The sequence below is a fragment of the Ictidomys tridecemlineatus genome, chromosome 11 (genome assembly GCF_052094955.1).
Source record: "Ictidomys tridecemlineatus isolate mIctTri1 chromosome 11, mIctTri1.hap1, whole genome shotgun sequence".
Classification (NCBI taxonomy): Eukaryota; Metazoa; Chordata; class Mammalia; order Rodentia; family Sciuridae; genus Ictidomys; species Ictidomys tridecemlineatus.
In genome coordinates this window covers 50,564,932-50,582,472 of record NC_135487.1, presented here as the reverse complement: position 1 = coordinate 50,582,472, position 17,541 = coordinate 50,564,932, and the positions used below count along the sequence as shown (strand labels likewise).

The following is a 17,541-nucleotide window of genomic DNA, read 5'->3' as shown; positions in this document are numbered from 1 at the left end:
TTCCTTAAAGTCTTTATATAAAAATCATCTGTAGAGGGCTGGGTTATTGCTTAGTGGTAGAACATTTGTCTAGCATATGCAAGGCTCTGGGTTCTCTTTTTAGCACCATTAAAAAAAAAAAAAATCACCTGTGGAACTTTAGCTGAACACAAACCATCCCTTACCCTACCTCCAAGATGTGAGCAAGAAAAAAATTAAGAGCATTGTGTCCTTCTTGTTGGTTATACACTAAGCCCCACTGATTTAGAACACCAATACTAAATATTGATATTCCTTTGAGGAAGGGCACTTGCTAAGGAATGGAGCCACAGATCAGATTAGATGTTAAGTCTGCCTAGTAAGAGAAGGAGGGGCAAAGAATACACTTGCAGGTGTGAACACTGGCAAATGATGTCAAGGAAAATAACATTCTAGAGAGGAACAGGTACTCAAATAAAAACTTTGGTGTCTCAAATAATCAGATTTCCAGGCTCTATCCAGAGATTCTACTCTGGGAATGGGTCAGGACCATTGATCTGATCCCGAGGTTCTTCCTTTTACAAACAGTATGATAAGCTTGTTGAAAAGAATAATGCAGGGGCTGGGGCTGAGTGGTAAAGCACTTGCCTAGCACGTGCAGGGTGCTGGGTTCGATCCTCAGCACCACATAAAAATGAATAAAATAAAGGCATTATGTCCAATTACAAGTAAAAACATTTTTTAAAAAAGAGAAAAGAATAATGTACAAGAACATGGAAAGCAGTGATAAGGCAAGCTTTCAGCTTCACATTATAATTAAAACTCAATTGCTTTTGAACCAACCGCAGTCAACAATTTTTAAAATTGAAGCCAACCTCAGAGGAACGAAGGATAAGTCTGTCACAACTCCCTGTAGACAGTGCAGCCAGTCTTCCATCACACTTGTCAAGGCAAGGGGTGACGGGACTAACAATTAGGGTGGCAGGGACTCCCTCTGTTTTGGCACATATTTCAATTCTGTGTGGTTTAATAATGCTATGGGACAACAATAGCCTTCACATAAACCTTGTTTTAAGAAATGGTTCACGAACTGAAGCACTAATTAACAAAGAATTTGGCTTTAACTTCCATCTGAAAGTTTTTCCTGGTAGTAAAGAAGCTCAGAGGTTTGCTCAGAAATCATTTGAGGGAGGGCAGTAGGTGGAGGCATAGATGAAATGAGACCGGCCATAAGTTGTCAGTTGTGGAAGCTGAAGTGATGGGGACCAGGGATTCAGCTCTGGAGGCTGCTTGGCTCACCCCTCTGGACTGACTTTGCCTCCCTCTCACTCTCTTCAGCTGCCTTCTCCACGGGCGCCCTCAGCCAGCTGCTGAACTTCCTGCATGCTGGACCCCGGCCACTACACCTGGCATTGCTTGGCTTCCAGTAGCAACACCTCTTACGAGCTTTCTTCATCTTATAAAGTCATGAGTCTGTCCTGAAAGTGAACTTTTCCAAAGCACACACCCCACTGGGTCTAGCGCTCTCCTGCCCGCTTGCTTCCCTTCCCTGGTTCTCCTTGCTAGGTGGTAATCTATGGCTTCATGTCTTGGCATAAAGCAAAGAGAAAGCCTGAACTTTCCTTGTTTTTTTTTTTTTGTTGTTGTTGTTTTTTAATATTTATTTTTTAGTTCTCGGCGGACACAACATCTTTGTTTTTTTATGTGGTGCTGAGGATGGAACCCAGGCCGCACGCATGCCAGGCGAGCGCGCTACCGCTTGAGCGACATCCCCAGCCCCCTTGTTTTGTTTTCATTTTTAATTTTGTAGTAATGGGAACTGAACCACTAAGTTACCTTCCTCCTGACCCCCGCCCCCCCCCCGCCCCTGCCTTTTTTTTATTCTGAGACAGGATTTTGCTAAATTGTTCAGGCTATCCTTGAACTTGTGATCCTCATGCCTCAGCCTCTCAAGTAGCTGGGATAACAGTTGTGCAGCCTGAATTTTCCTTTCAAAACCATACTTATTTTCAGGCACCAGATAGGACATTAGATTTTTTTTCATTCAAAAGATATCCCAGGGCGGGGGTTGTGGCTCAGGGGTAGAGTGCTTGCTTAGCATGCATGAGGCACTGGGTTTGATCCCTGGCACCACATAAAAATAAAACAAAGGTTTTAAAAAAAAAAAAGGGAAAAAACAACAACAAAAAAGACATCCCAATGGCACCAGGCTACTCACAGTGAGAACCAACTGAGATCTAAAAGCAATAAAATACTTCATGGAGCAGCACAGAAAATTTAGGAAGAAAAGGAAGTGAAGATAGATGCCATTGTGGTCATACAATACTAGGAGAAAGAAGATTCTAACACAGCCTATCAAAGACATCAAAGACATCTAACACAGTATAAGAACCAGTGAATGGGCAATGACAGTAGTTAGGATTTTTTAAATAAAGCTCAGTGATATGAGAGAAATAAAATCCTAAGAACCAAGTTGTTTTTTTTTTTTTTTAAAGAAAGGAAAAATAAGCCAGGTACAGAGTCACATGCCCATCATCCCAGCAACTAGAGAGGCTAAGGCAGGAGGATTGCAAGTTTAAGGCCAGACTCACCAACTGAGAAAGGCCCTAAGCAACCTACCATATCCTGTCTCAAAATCAAAAGGAATGGAGATGTACTCAGTGGAAGTGCCTATGGGTTCAATCCCTAGAGAAAGGAAGGAAGGGAGGGAGGGAAGAAAGAAGGAAAGAAAGAAAGAATAGCCACAAAAGAGGAAAAGAATATAAACACATACTTTTCCTTCAACAGTTTACACAGATACTTGAAAAAACCTAGAGTTCTCCAGTTCAGGTGATGCTGAAGAATTGTATCTTTGGAAGCAAATAACTCACCCTGAGATATACATAAATATATCCCAGATGCTTTCTGTATGTTAACTCATTTAACATTCAGAACAGCAGCTCTGGGAGGTAGGATGCTCAGAGAGGAACCCCCACCTCTGCACAGCCAGTGCTGGGATTTGCATACCCAGCCTGAAGTCTCAGTCAAATCTCAGTCTGAAGAATTCCAAAGAACACTTGGTCAAGATCCTACACATGTTTAATCCCTAGGCCTTGCCTTTCAGTGTGTATACTTCCAATAGAACATTTAAATCCAGAGAACTCCAACCTTCAGCAAGATCCTCCTTAGGGTGAGCTGAACTGCCCTATGAAATGTGAACTTCTACTCTTCCTCCCACCTCCCCCACTTTAAGGAACCACCATTTGATCCAGTTATCCCACTCCTCAGTATATATCTAAAATCATTTTTAAAAGTACTTTCCAATTTACTGTCTAGTCTTAATATAGAGACATCTGTGTTCCTGGAATTGTTGTTTAAATTAGGTTTAGATTTTTAAGCAGCATTTTATACGGTTAGTGTTTGCTTAAGGTTCTGATGTGTTGTGGTCCTCACAGCATTCCTTCCAATGTGCTCTTTTCCGCATTTTTCCCACTAGGTGGCAGCATTAGGCTCTGTGTGAAGGACCAAGCACCTTCTGGGTCCTTTTGTTCACCTTCCTTTTAGTTCTCTTTCCCCATCACAGCGTCTTATCACACAGTTCCCTGGTTCCTGCAGTCAGCTTCCTGGCAGGAATGACTCCTGGAGCCAGGGTGACACAGGAGCCCAACATGCAAGTCAATAGGCTGCAGCTCAGGGCCCAGGTCAGATGAAAGCCTGAAGACAACAGTCACAGCGAACAACTGAGCTCAGTCTGAAAATGCTCTTCCATTATCGAAACCAATGACAATGTCAAGCTGAAAAGTGGCTGAAGATATACTCTGACCTGTTTTACCTTGATTAAAGGAGGGAAAATATTTTGTTTTTGTCAGATTATAATGAGATGTTCACCTAGGTACTAAAGGTATAATAAACTGGCTCAAAGCCTTCCCCCATAATGTGGGCTCCCATCCATGGGTGTACATGGAACTATTTATCTCTGCCTCAGAACCTGAAATTTCAAACTCAGCACATTGCAACTAACAAGATAATTCAGACTACAGTGCTATGATCACAGCTAGGGTGTATGCTACAAAATTATTTTTTTCTTAATTCTTAAATTTTTGGTACTGGGGATTGAACCCAGGAGAACTTTCATTACTGAGATACATCCCCAGCCCATTTTCTATTTTATTTTGAGACTGGGTCTCACTAAGTTGCTTAGGGCCTTGCTAAGCTGCTGAGGCTGGCCTTGAACTTGTGATTTTCCTGCCTCAGCTCCCAGAGTTGCTGGGATTATAGGCATGTGTCACCACACCCAGCAGCTACAAATCTTTAAATAACTACATCTGTTTCTGACTTAAGTTTTCTTAGTCACAGTTCAAATATTTAACACATGCAGTCTTTGACAAAATCAACTGCAGCTCAATGGCAATTCTAGTTCATTGTCAATTAACTAGAGAAATGGGAGGGGTAGTCTACTTGAAATTGGTTTCTAATGAGACCCAGATTAGATCTGAAAAACTGATTTAACTTGTTTGGTTATCAGTAGACTTTCATGATCTTCAGAACATCAAATAAAAATGCTGCCTTCCAGGGCTGGGGTTGTAGTTCAGTGGTAGAGCATTTGCCTAGCAGAGTGAGGCACTGAGTTCGATTCTCAGCATCACATAAAAATAAATAAGTAAATAAATAAATAAAATAGAGGTATTGGAAAAAAAATGCTGCCTTCTATTTAGTACAGTGAAGGCTTGCTCTCTTTTAAGAGTCCAGTATTTGTTGATATTCGCAAGGTTATTCAATTATTGCAATCTATTTCCAGAGCATTTCCATCACTCCAAAAAGGGATCTTGTACCTGTCAACAGTGAACCCCCAACTCTGCTTCCTCTGGTCCCCAGTAGCCTCTATCCACTTACTATTCCTATGGATTTGCCTGCTGTGGACATTTCATACAAATGGAATCAAATAAAATGTGGCCTTTCTGTCTGGTTTGTTTCCAAAGTTCGTCCACGTGACCGTGTGGGTCAGTGTTTCATATGGCTGAATAATATTCTATTCTATGAGTATGTGAAATTCTGTTTACTCATGGACAACCTTACTGGACATTGGGTTATTTCCATTTGAGGCTATTATGAATGCTGCTGCTATGAAAGTGAACATATAAATTTGTATGTGGACATTAGGTTTTCAATTATCATGGGCATGTGCCTAGGAGTGGAGCTCTTGGGTCATGTGGTAACGTCAACATTTTGAGGAGCTGCTGGGCTGTTTTGCTTTGTTTTGTTTTCCCTCAGCAAAGTGGGAAGCTTTAGATTTCTCCACATCCTTGCGTACACTTATTGTGGTTAATTTTTCTTTGATCTCTATTGACCTATATTCCAAGTTTGTGGTTTCTTCTCCCTGTTCAGATTTTCAATTTAAAAATTTCTATTTGATTCTTTGCCTCCTCTTTGCCGACATTCTCTATTTGGAGAGATGTGGGTCTCCTACTCTTAGATCCTTATGTGTGGTTTCCCTTAATTCTTTGAATGTGATAGTAAGTCTTTCTCTAGTAATGCTTCCTTACAAACATTTTCTATTACTTGCTCCCCCCACCCTACCATCATGTGCATGGGGCAGATTTCCTAATTTTTTGCATGTCTTCATTTTTGTTGCTGTTGTTATTGGAAACTGTTGATCATTTAAAGTAATACCACACAGGAACTTTGAAAATCAGATTCTACCCCCTCTTTAGGATTTGTTCTTGCTTGGTGACTTTTATGAAATAGTTATGTGAAGTCTATATTCTTTATTGTGCCTTGTCATGGTATATGCTATTCTGTTAATAACTAGATAAAGACTTCCTTAATTGCTCAGGCTTTGCACAAGGGCCGTGTGTATATTGGGGCCAGCTTTCTACACTGACAACTCTGCCTTAGCCTTCCCTTCCTGCTTACGTAGTATCTCAAAGGCAAAGTGACTGAGAGCGGAGGGCCTTCCCAGCTCTTTTCTGAACATGCATATAGCCCTATGTACCTCTATGACCTTGTGATATTCCTATAAGAGGGTCAGAGCTTTTCAACAAGCCCAGAGTTTTTTCTTTAAAGCTTTTTAGTTAGCATATTCTTTGCATCAGATGTTATCTACCACCCCAGGCAGCCACAACTTTAAACAATTTCCTCTAAATGCTATCAAAAAATTCCCCTAGGGAAATAGCTTTCTGTTCTGAGCAAGGTCTGAGGCAGGTTAAATAAAGACAGCCTTGTAAGTGGGGTCTTCCAGGGAACCAGCAAATGGGTCAAATAATGACAGTGGTCTGTAATGAGGCTTGTGGGAGTTCCCAACCCATGGCACCCCCTAAGGTGGATGCCAGCTTGCTGGTTTTCACTGTGATTTTGGGTATTGGAAAAGAAGGCAAAAGAACAGGGGTAGGGCAGGTTAAAAGACACAAAGCCCTCTGTTTTTACTAAGATTCATCCATTGTTCTTGAATAAATGCTCTGTAAATTGCCACAAGCTTTTGTAGTCTTCTGGAAAAGTTGATTATGATCATTTTTTTCTAGTTTTTTTTTATGCTTCAATGGAGAAGAAATTGTTTGAAGGTTCTTTCTACTGTTTTGCTGATATTATCTATGGCTTGCATTTTACATTTAGGACTATGATAGATTGAAAATTAATTTGAATATGGTATAAGGCAAGAGCTGGGGTTCATTTTCCAATATAGAGAATGATATTTCTACTCTTTCCCCATTAAATAGTTTTGGCATTATGTCAAAAATCAATATACTGTTTAAGTATGGTCTATTTCTAGACTCACTATTGTTATCAGAAAAATTCCCCTAGGGAAACAGCTTTCTGTTCTGAACTGTCTACTTAGTTTAACTATCTACTTAGTTAAAAATGTTGTTGTTCTACTTCATGTAAAACGTGAGAACCTTGCGACCAAAATTTCATTTACTTTATGCTGAGTTTCCATGTAGATTTTTGCAGCTCCTACCCTTGCTTTTTCTAATTTCTGTTTTTAAAATTTGATTTTTTCTTTTTAGATATACATGAAAGTAGAGTGTATTTTGACATATTATACATACATGGAATAAAACTTATTCTAATTAGGGTCCCATTCTTGTGGTTGAACATGGTGAGGAGTTTCACTGGTGGTGTGTTCATATATGAACATAGGAACATTATGTCAGATTCATTCTATTTTTCCTATTCCCCTCTCCCTCCCTTCCCTTCATTCCCTTTTGCCTAATCCACTGAACATCTAGTCTTCCCTCCCCACCTATTATACATTAGCATCAGCATTTCAGAGAGAATATTTGACCTTTGGATTTTGGAGATGGGCTTATTTCACTTAGCATGATAGTCTCCAAGTTCCTTCCATTTACTGGCAAATGCCATAATTTCATTCTTCTTTATGGTTGAGTAACATCCCATTGTGTATATGTACCACATTTTCTTTATCCATTCATCCATTGAATTGTGAATTGAGCTGCTATAAACATTGATGTAGCTGAGTCACTGTAATATGCTGATTTTACACCCTTTGGGTATATACCGAGGGGAGGGATAACTGAGTCAAATGATGGTTCCATTACAAGTTTTCTGAGGAATCTCCATACTGATTTCCAGAGTGGTTGCACCAATTTGAAGTCCCACCAGCAATGTATGAGTGGAACTTTTCTTCAAATCCTCCATGCTTCTTCTCTTAACTGTCTTTGTACTATTGTCCAACATATTATATCTACATTTATTATAAACCCCATAATGCAATGTTGTAAATTTTGCTTCTTTTTTATTTATATATGACATTGGAATGCATTACAATTCCTTTTATACATATAGAGCACATTTTTCATATCTCTGGTTGTATACAAAGTATATTCACACCAATTCATGTCTTCATACATATAATTTGGATAATAATGTCCATCACATTCCATCCTCATTTCTAACCCCATGTCCCTTCCCTTCCCCTCCCACCCCTCTGCCCTATCTCGAGTTCACCTATTCCTCCCATGCTCCCCCTCCCTATCCCACTATGAATCAGCCTCCTTATATCAGAGAAAACATTCAGCATTTGGTTTTTTGGAATTGGCTTACTTCACGTAGTATTATCTTCTCTGACTCCATCCATCTACCTGCAAATGCCATGATTTTACTCTCTTTTATTGCTGAGTAACATTCCACTGTGTATATATGCCACATGTATTTTTATCCATTCATCTATTAAAGGTCATCTAGGTTGGTTCCACAATTCAACTATTGTAAATTGTGCTGCTATAAACATTGATGTGGCTGTGTCCCTGTAGTATGCTGTTTTTAAGTCTTTTGGGTATAGATCGAGGAGGGGGATAGCTGGGTCAAATGGTAATTCCATTCCCAATTTTCCAAGAAATCTCTATACTGCTTTCTATATTGGCTGCAGTCCCACCAGCAGTATATGAGTGTGCCTTTTTCCCCACATCCTTGCCAACATTTATTGCTATTTGTATTTATAATAGCTGCCATTCTGACTGGAGTGAGATGAAATTAGAGTAGTTTTGATTTGCATTTCTCTAATTATAGTGATGATGAACATTTTTTCATATATTTGTTAACTGATTGTATATCATCTTCTAAGAAGTGTCTGTTCATGTCTGTGGCCCATTTATTGATTGGGTTATTTGGTTTTTTGGTGCTTAACTTTTTGAGTTCTTTATATGCCCTAGAGATTAGTGCTCTATCTGATGTGTGAGGTGTAAAGATTTGCTCCCAAGATGTAGGCTCTCTATTTACCTCACAGATTATTACTTTTGCTGAGAAGAAACTTTTTATTTTGAGTCCATCCCATTTATTGATTCTTGACTTTAATTCTTGCACCAAAGGAGACTTATTAAGGAAGTTGGGGCCTAATCCCACATGGTGGAGATTAGGGCCTACTTTTTCTTCTATTAGACGCAGGGTCTCTGGTTGTATTCCTAGGTCCTTGTTCCATTTTGAGTTGAGTTTTGTGCATGGTGAGAGATAGGAATTCAGCAAAGTAGCAGGATATAAAATCAACACCTTTAAATCAAATGCATTTCTGTGCATCAGTGACAAATCCTCAGAAAGAGAAATGAGGAAAACTACCCCATTTATAATAGCCTCAAAAAACAAACAAACAAAACAAACAAATCTTGGGAATCAACTTAACAAAAGAGGTGAAAGATCTATATAATGAAAATTACAGAACCCTAAAGAAAGAAATCAAAGAAGACCTTAGAAGATGGAAAGATCTAATTTGCTCTTGGATAGGCAGAATTAATATTATCAAAATGACCATACTACCAAAAGCACTATACAGATTTAATGCAATTCTAATAAAAATCCCAATGACATTCCTCATATAGATAGAAAAAACAATCATGAAATTCATCTGGAAAAATAAGAGACCCAGAACAGCTAAAGCAATCCTTAGCAGGATTAATGAAGCAGGTGGCATTCCTATACCAGACCTTAAACTAGACTACAGAGCAATAGTAACAAAAGCAGCATGGCATTGGCACCAAAACAGACTGGTAGAACAATGGTACCAAACAGAGGACACAGAGACTAACCCAATTATAATTATCTTATATTAATACAAAGGTGCCAAAAACATGCATTGGAGAAAAAAAATTGCTTCTTCAACAAATGGTGCTGGGAAAACTGGAAATCCACAAGCAACAAAATGAAATTAAACCCCTATCTCTCACCATGCACAAAACTCAATTCAAAATGGAACAAGGACCTAGGAATAAAACCAGAGACCCTGCGTCTAATAGAAGAAAAAGTAGGCCCTAATCTCCACCATGTGGGATTAGGCCCCAATTTCCTTAGTAAATTTTACTTTTAAATAAATCAAAAGAACAATCTTTTATTTACCAGTTCTCTTAATAGTGGTTGTATAGATAGTGAAGTCAATCTGTGGATAGAAGTCAAGGATGATGCTAAATATCCTGCAGCACACAGAATAGCTCACCAAAAGAGAGAATTACATAGCTCCAAATGTCAATAGTGTCAGGGCTGAGAAACCCATCAAAATAATATGCATTGTTGTTGTTGTTTAAAATTTTTTTACATGCATTGTTTATATCAATTACTTTCAAGATTCTTTCTTTATAGCTGTGTTTTTCAGCACATTAACTATAATGTGCCTATGCAAAATTCTACTTTTTTTGCTTTGTAAGAAAGGTCTCTGTGTCTATTAAATCTGTTTTTTGAAGCAAATTTGAAAATTTTTATTATTACTTTTTTAGATACTTTATGCTCCATTTATCTTCCTCCTCTTCTCCTCAGACTCTACTTACATGTATTTTAGACTGATATTTAACTTAGGTCCTTGAGAATGTATTCATTGCTCTTCAATCTCTTTTCTCTTTTTTCTTCCAATTGACTTATTTATTTTTATCTGTTTTTATGTTTATTGAATCTTTTTTTCCTGCTTGCCCCAACCTTCTGTAATGTCCATCCATTATATTTTTTAACACGAGAAATGATACTTTTCAATTCTAGAATTATTCAGTTGTTTTTAAATGTATACTTTTTAGCTGAGATTTCCTATCTGCTCATTAAATCCATCTTTTTCTTTAAGTTTTAGCATATTTATAATAGCTGCTTTAAAGTCGTTGTCTATTAACACCAACATCTGGATCAACTTGGGGTCAGTTTCTAGAAACTGCTTTTTCTCTTAACTATGGGGCATACTTTTTTGCTTCTTCAAATATCTAGCAATTTTTGTTTACTGGACTTTGTGAATGAAATGTGTAGAGAACACAGATTCTATTACACTCCTCCAAAGAGTGTTTTGTTCTAGTTGTAGAAGGAATTAAATTTGCTGAACTTAAATTCAAAACTCTGTCTTTACCCGGGGTGGAGCCGACTCTCTCCTCCCTTCCTCCCAGCTGCTGTTCTCTACCAGGTCTTCAGAGTCTCCCTCAAGCTGAGTGTCCATACGGATGTTGAGGCTCCAACCCACGCAACTTCCTTTTTCCTAGATTTTACCTCTTACTTCATAGCCTCACTAACAGTCCTAGAAATCTGTCTTCTGACTCTTCAAGTGGTTAAGACTGAGAGGATTTCTGCGCAAACTAGACGCTGGTATTAGGCAAAAAGCAACAGAGACAAATTCCATTCCTGCAGAGTCCCCATCTTTCGGGGGCTAATTCTGCCTGCTTTGGGTCATTCTCCAATGTCTTCAAATAACAGTTTTCTCTTCATATTTAGTTCAGTTTTTATAAAAGTTATCTGTAGGAGGGATGGTGTGTTATAAGCAACTTCACTAATACTGGAAATGCCAACTATTGCATTTTAAAATGTGAGAGTTTTATTTGAAACAGAAACTATTCTATTCATCCATGCTTTAACATATCCAATCTCTCTTAATCCTTATGCATTCAAACCTACACACAGGGCTGGAGTTGCGGCTCAGTGGTTGAGCACTTGCCTAGCATTCATGAGGCACTGAATTCAATCCGCAGTACCACATACAAATAAATAAATAAAATATTGTGCCCATCTACAACTAAACATTTTTTTTAAAAGAAACCTATACATATAGTTTCTATGAGATACTACTTCCACGCCTAAAGAAATTTCTCTGTATGATGAAGATAATGTAGACTCTGGGTTCAGAGGAACCATTTACTAAGTGCATGAATTTGGAAAGACTATTTACTCCTTTATGCTTTTTCACTTGTATTATGCAGGGAGTAGTTTAAAGCTCACAGGCTTGTAGGAAAGTTTAAATGCGTACACTGCCTAGCATGTGTAAGGCTCTGGGTTTGAACCCCAAGACGGCAAAAAATAAAACAAAAATGCTTACTTTGCAATGCATATGCCGAGTGTTAGTAATAAAACAAAAATTGTTAGTTCCTTTTTCTTAAATCTCTTCCTCCATCCAGCTGTGGCAACGGTACGAGGAATTCCGAGGAATTCCTAACACATGACCACCTTTTTCTAGTTACTTTATTCCATTAGTGATATTTAATTAAGTTTACTTTATGAGGATGAGAGAGAGAGAGAGAGAGAGAGAGAGAGAGAGAGAGAGAGCGAGAGAGAGAGAGAGAGAGAACACATCTCACTCTATGGACAAGCACCAGGAGGAAGCAAGGAGTGTCCCAGGGGACAGAAAACCCTTTCCTCCACAGCGTCTCCAGATAGACAACCCTGAGGCCGGAGGAAGCAGGGGACGAGAAAGGCACGTTTATCACAACTTCCCTCACGTAAACCAGAGTCTTTCCACAGATGTGACATGTATAAAACAAACCACACTGACCCACAAAACAAAACTCCTGAGATAAGTGAGGCTGATTTCAAAAGTGAAATAAAAGAAATGGAAAGGTCAGTACAAAAATACTTTTTGAAGCTTAAAACACACATTGAACTAAATTTTAAAAAATGCATTGTGCTGCTCCTGTTTTACAAGAGTAAAGAGTATAGATGCACACACGGTCCTTATCTAAGTAATTATTTCAAATGTTCATAACCAAGATAGGACCTCAGCGAAACAAGAGAGGGCTTCTGGGGCAGCAGGGCCTGACCGCTGTTCTTCAAACTGAAATACGCTGCTACCCACCTGTGGGACTTTCCAATCCCTGGTCCTCCATCTCATCCAGATATGTGAGAGACTTTGCCACATATCTCACAAACATCCAGCTATGCCATTTTTAAAATGGAAATAGAACTGTGTTTCTAGTACTCTTTCATAAAAGCATAGTCAGCCATTAATTGTCCTAAGTGAATTAAATTAGTATTCTCTTCTAAGTCCATTAGAGACAGAGAAGGCAAACATAAAATTGCTGCAGGGAAATCTAAGTGGAGTTGCTGCTCCGATAGACAGAACAGGGCTGAGAAGCTGTCTGCTCTCAGAAATAAGAAAGAATCAAAACTGCTAATTATACAGCTCCGATGACTGCATAATCATATAGTGCTGACGTGATGATGTACATGCTCAGTTTAAGTTACTTAGAATAGGATGAAGATGAAAGAGGCCATGTCAAATTGACATCTAGGTCAGGACACAATATGCCTCTTCAATCTAATGTAGCATGATACTCCCTACCCAGGGGTTCTGTGTCCACAGATTCCATCAACTGCAGATTGAAATTATTAAAAACAAAACAAAACATTGCATCACTACTAAACATGTACAGACTTTGTTGTCATTATCCCGTAAACAGCACAGTATAACAACTATTCACACAGTGTTTACAGAATAATAGGTATTGTAAGTAATCTAGAGATGGTTAAAGGTATGCAGGAGGCTGTGCATAGAATGTATGCAAATAATACACCGTTTTACATAAGGGAGTTGAGCATCTATGAATTTCCATATTCATAGGAGGTTCTGGGAACAAATTCCCTACAGATACTGAGGGATGATTGTATCTGGCTTAAAATTAAAAGTTAGTCTAGCAGAGTCTGTAAAAATGATCATCTTTGTACATCTATAAACAGTGATGAAGAACAGAGGCATTTTCTTGGATTTCTTGGGTCTATACTTGAGTAAGACGGTGGACAGCAGAGTTTTTCTGCAGTCAGATAGTAAATATTTATTCTTGTAGACTGTGTGTGTGTCAGTTGTAACTACTTCTCTCTCATTGTAGCATGACAGCACCTCAGAAAACATGTAAATGAATGGATGTGGCTATGTTCCGATATAATTCTATTTACAAAAACAGGTGGTGGACTGGATGTAGTAAGTAGGCTGTTGTTTGAAAACCACTGGTATAAAGAACAAAAGGTAAATATCTAGGACAAACTATTCTAAACAATCTCTGAAACACATTCCTAAATTTCAAATGGTGAACAAGAAATACATATAGATGGGTGCAATTTCATGGGTCCATAATAACATTAAACACATTGCAATTTCATTTTCAGTGAACTCAATATGTGATTGAACCAATTTTTCTATATATCATCTGAACCTGAGAATCATTTACCTGTGCATAATCACCAAAGGGCGGAGAATAAGCAATGCACTTCTCCAACGTATGCTGCGATTCATTTCCCTGAGAGATTGCATCCAGAATGTTGCTTGAAATTCCAGTCTTATGTAGAGTGGATTTACTTGCAGCAGCTAAAGGCAAAATAAATACAATCTAGATTGTTCTATCGCAAATTATAAACAGAGTGCAAAACTCATTAACTAACACAACAACTCTACACAACACAACTTTTAGTTTGTGAATATATATTTATGTTTGTTTTTCCCAGGGCAAAATATATATAGTATGTGATATTGTTTCATTTATTTGGAAAAACTAAAAATGAAAGTTTGCCCCATGGGTAAAATAACTATGATGGAAACATTTAAACATACATATCTAATCTCTACAACAAAGTATACAAAATGTAAATTAAACATTCTTGTTCAAGCAATGGTTGTCATCATCAATTTTTAGGCCAGATCAAAGCAGAGTCAGCATATTTAAAACATATTTAATTTTTTTCTGATTTTTTAAAAGATAAAAAATTAATATTTAGGTTCAAGAGGACACTTTGTAAAATACAGAAGATGTATATTAAAAATGAAATTAATCTTTAATTTCTTTTCATTCAATCCTATTCTTTCTGGAGGTAACAGATGAGAATTTATTTCTCCAGATTTACTTCATATATTTATACAAATATATGTATGAGAATATATAGCTTTAAATAAACATAAATTGAATCATTTTATGGATATATTTGCTTTCTCCACTTAAAATATGCTTCAGTGATTATTTCATATGAATGATTAAGAAGTTGCAGGGTTCTGGTTTATGATGAGCTATTTATTTACTCATTCCCTTACTGATAAACAATATGTTCCAAATTTTCACTATGGACAATCAACATTGCAGTTACTATCATTGTGTCTAGAGCACACATTTGTGACCTTAAAAATATCTGAGTGGGGATGGGGTGGGAGGGGGCTGGGGTTGTGGCTCAGTGGTAGAACGCACGTGTGGGGTGCTGGGTTCGATCCTCAGCATCACCTAAAAATTAACTAAAGGTATTGTGTCCAACTACAACTAAAACAAAATATTTTTTAAAAATATTTGAACAAAAATATAAATATTTGATTCATATTAATTGGAGAACTGAGAAGGTCCTCAAGAAAATAAATGAGTGACAGAAGAGTGGATGTATAATACATGAAAATATTACAGTAAATCCCATTAATCTGTACAGTTTAAAAAGTTGTATAAAGTCACAAATTATTTTCTAGCAATATTCTATATAATCAGCCCAATCTTGTAACTACTTAGAATTTTTCAAGAACAAAAAGAAATATATTTTATTAGAGGTTACCACTCAATTAAATATCAAAAATTAGAACTAAAAAAAGTAAGTGAGAATTTCATTTCTACTGATTAGTAGTCATGAATTTGGGGGGTATCCAAATACTCTGTATATTACTTAGAGGTTTACATTTCTGGTTTATAAATATAGTACTGCCAAATAATTCTTTGCCTCCATTAATTTCAATCATAATTCAACAATCCAATAGAACGATTACATTCTTAATAAAATACTATTAAAATATTTTTCTTAAATGAAGTAGTATTCAATTTAAGTGTCTTAATTTCAATTTGTTTTTTCAATTTAAAGAGTGAAGTTATGATTTATGGCTTAATTTGGTTAACAGAAATTATTTGCTTTCCATTGATAAAAATTAAAGTAAAACCCATCATAGAACTTGTCCAGTAAAACTGCAAAACACTGATAGTGGCCTCCACTTACATGATAAGCACACACTGGGCAACACACTTGCCAGATTCAAATATGGATTTTTACTGAGTCTGATTTCTTTTGGTGGTTCTCCCAAGAGTGAAGTCTGATTCTTAGAGGCAGCCTATTCATCAAAAACAAAAGATGGAGCATTTAATAAGAGGTATAGGAAAATAAAGATGCAAAATAGAGAAATACTTATTTTTCAATACATCTAGTCTACTGTGATTCAAATTTGTGGAACCTAAACTTTGATGATATAAACTTACAAAATATATACAAATTTTGATTAAAATTATATTTTATCTGCTATTATTTTTAAATTACTTTAAAAAACCTTCTAGAACCACACTATTTTATTTTTTTCTAATATTTATTTTTTAGTTGTAGTTGGACACAATACCTTTGTTTTATTTATTTATTTTTATGTGGTGCTGAGGATCGAACCCAGGACATCACTCACACTTAGGCAAGTGCTCTACTGCTGAGCCACAATCCCAGCCGCTAGATACACACTATTTTAGAATTAAAATAGAACTAAAGAAGGCTGTTATGGCTCAGTGGTAGAGTGCTTGTGTAGCACGTGTGTGTGTGTGTGTGTGTGTGTGTGTGTGTGTGTGTGTAGCGCTCGCGCTGGGTTCAATCCTCAGCACCACATAAAAATAAAATAAAGGTATTGTGTCCAACTATAAGTAAAACAAAATGTTTTTTTTTTTAAATAGAACTTAAGATATCCTGTCCAACTTCTCACTTGAATCTGAAATAATTCATCTTCATCATGGAAAAAAAATTCTATATCACATCTCTAGAAATACAAATATCAATATTTATTATTATGATTCTTATTTTATATCATGTGACCACAAACCAAATAGCAAAACTGATTTACCTCTGGTACTAAAAATAATAGCAAGCAAAATAAGGGAGTTTAATAAAACCAAACTCTACATTTAGATGACGAGGCTAGAAATTCACATTTCCTGAAAATGCATGTCACTATATTTTGATATGACTGCTTAGGTATGAGGATTCTAGCATTTCTTTAACAGAAGAAAAAGATGAAATCATGTTCTAATTCTTCAGTGTATTTCATATACTGATAGAATTTTTTACTTTTTAACTCTCTGATCATGAAGATTTTAAAATAAGACATTGTTCAGGATTATATAATTAAACCTAGAAGCTTGATTTTCATGTTTAATTGGCTTTAATTTTGTTTCCTAAACAGAATAAAGGAAGTATAACCTCCAAGAGGTTAAATTTATAGGGAAAAGGAATCCAGCAAAGAGCTCACACATTTTGTTTCTGAAATGTTCAGATTTGTGGGGTTATATACACATCAGAGGTTCTCAACTCTGGCTCTAAATGAGAATAAGTTATAAAGTTTTACAAAATACAAAATATTCCTATAAATAAAGGCCTAGAATCATGTGTCTTTACTGGTGAAGTATATTAGACATTTTAAAAGAAATTTAACATCAGTCTTTCTAAAATTCTTTCACAAAAATGTAGAAGGAACACATCCTAAATCATTCCATAAGACCAGGATTTGTCCTAGTATCAAAACCAGACAAAGACAATACCAAAAAACTATAGACCAATATCTCTTATGAATATTAAAGCAAAAATCCTCAACATATTTCTAGCAAACTGAATTCAGCAGAACATTAAAAGCATTATAACCCATGACCAAATGAGATTTATTCCTAGAATGCAAGAATAGTTCAACATGTGTAGGTTCATCTATGTAATATACCACAATAACAGAAAAAGGCAAGGAAAACCATGATCATCTCAATGCAGAAAAAGCACTGGGCAGAATTAAACACCTGTTCATGATAAAAAGACTCAACAAAACAGGAATAGAAGGAAACTGTCTTAGCATAATAAAGTTATATATGAAAAGCCAACAGCTAACATCATATTCAA

General features: G+C 36.7%; 1 protein-coding gene across 6 annotated transcripts in view; it reads right to left on the bottom strand.

Moving 5' to 3' along the window:
- The window catches only part of Raver2 (ribonucleoprotein, PTB binding 2), an 89,200-nt gene that overhangs the window by 2,653 nt on the left and 69,006 nt on the right, over positions 1-17,541 (bottom strand). For all 6 annotated transcript variants that reach the window (XM_078026410.1, XM_078026412.1, XM_078026407.1 and 3 more), the window contains 2 exons: positions 15,625-15,736; positions 13,839-13,975 (listed from right to left, as the gene is read on the bottom strand). In XM_078026410.1, the coding sequence (XP_077882536.1) occupies positions 13,839-13,975; positions 15,625-15,736 (249 nt within the window). The remainder of the gene's footprint in view (positions 1-13,838; positions 13,976-15,624; positions 15,737-17,541) is intronic.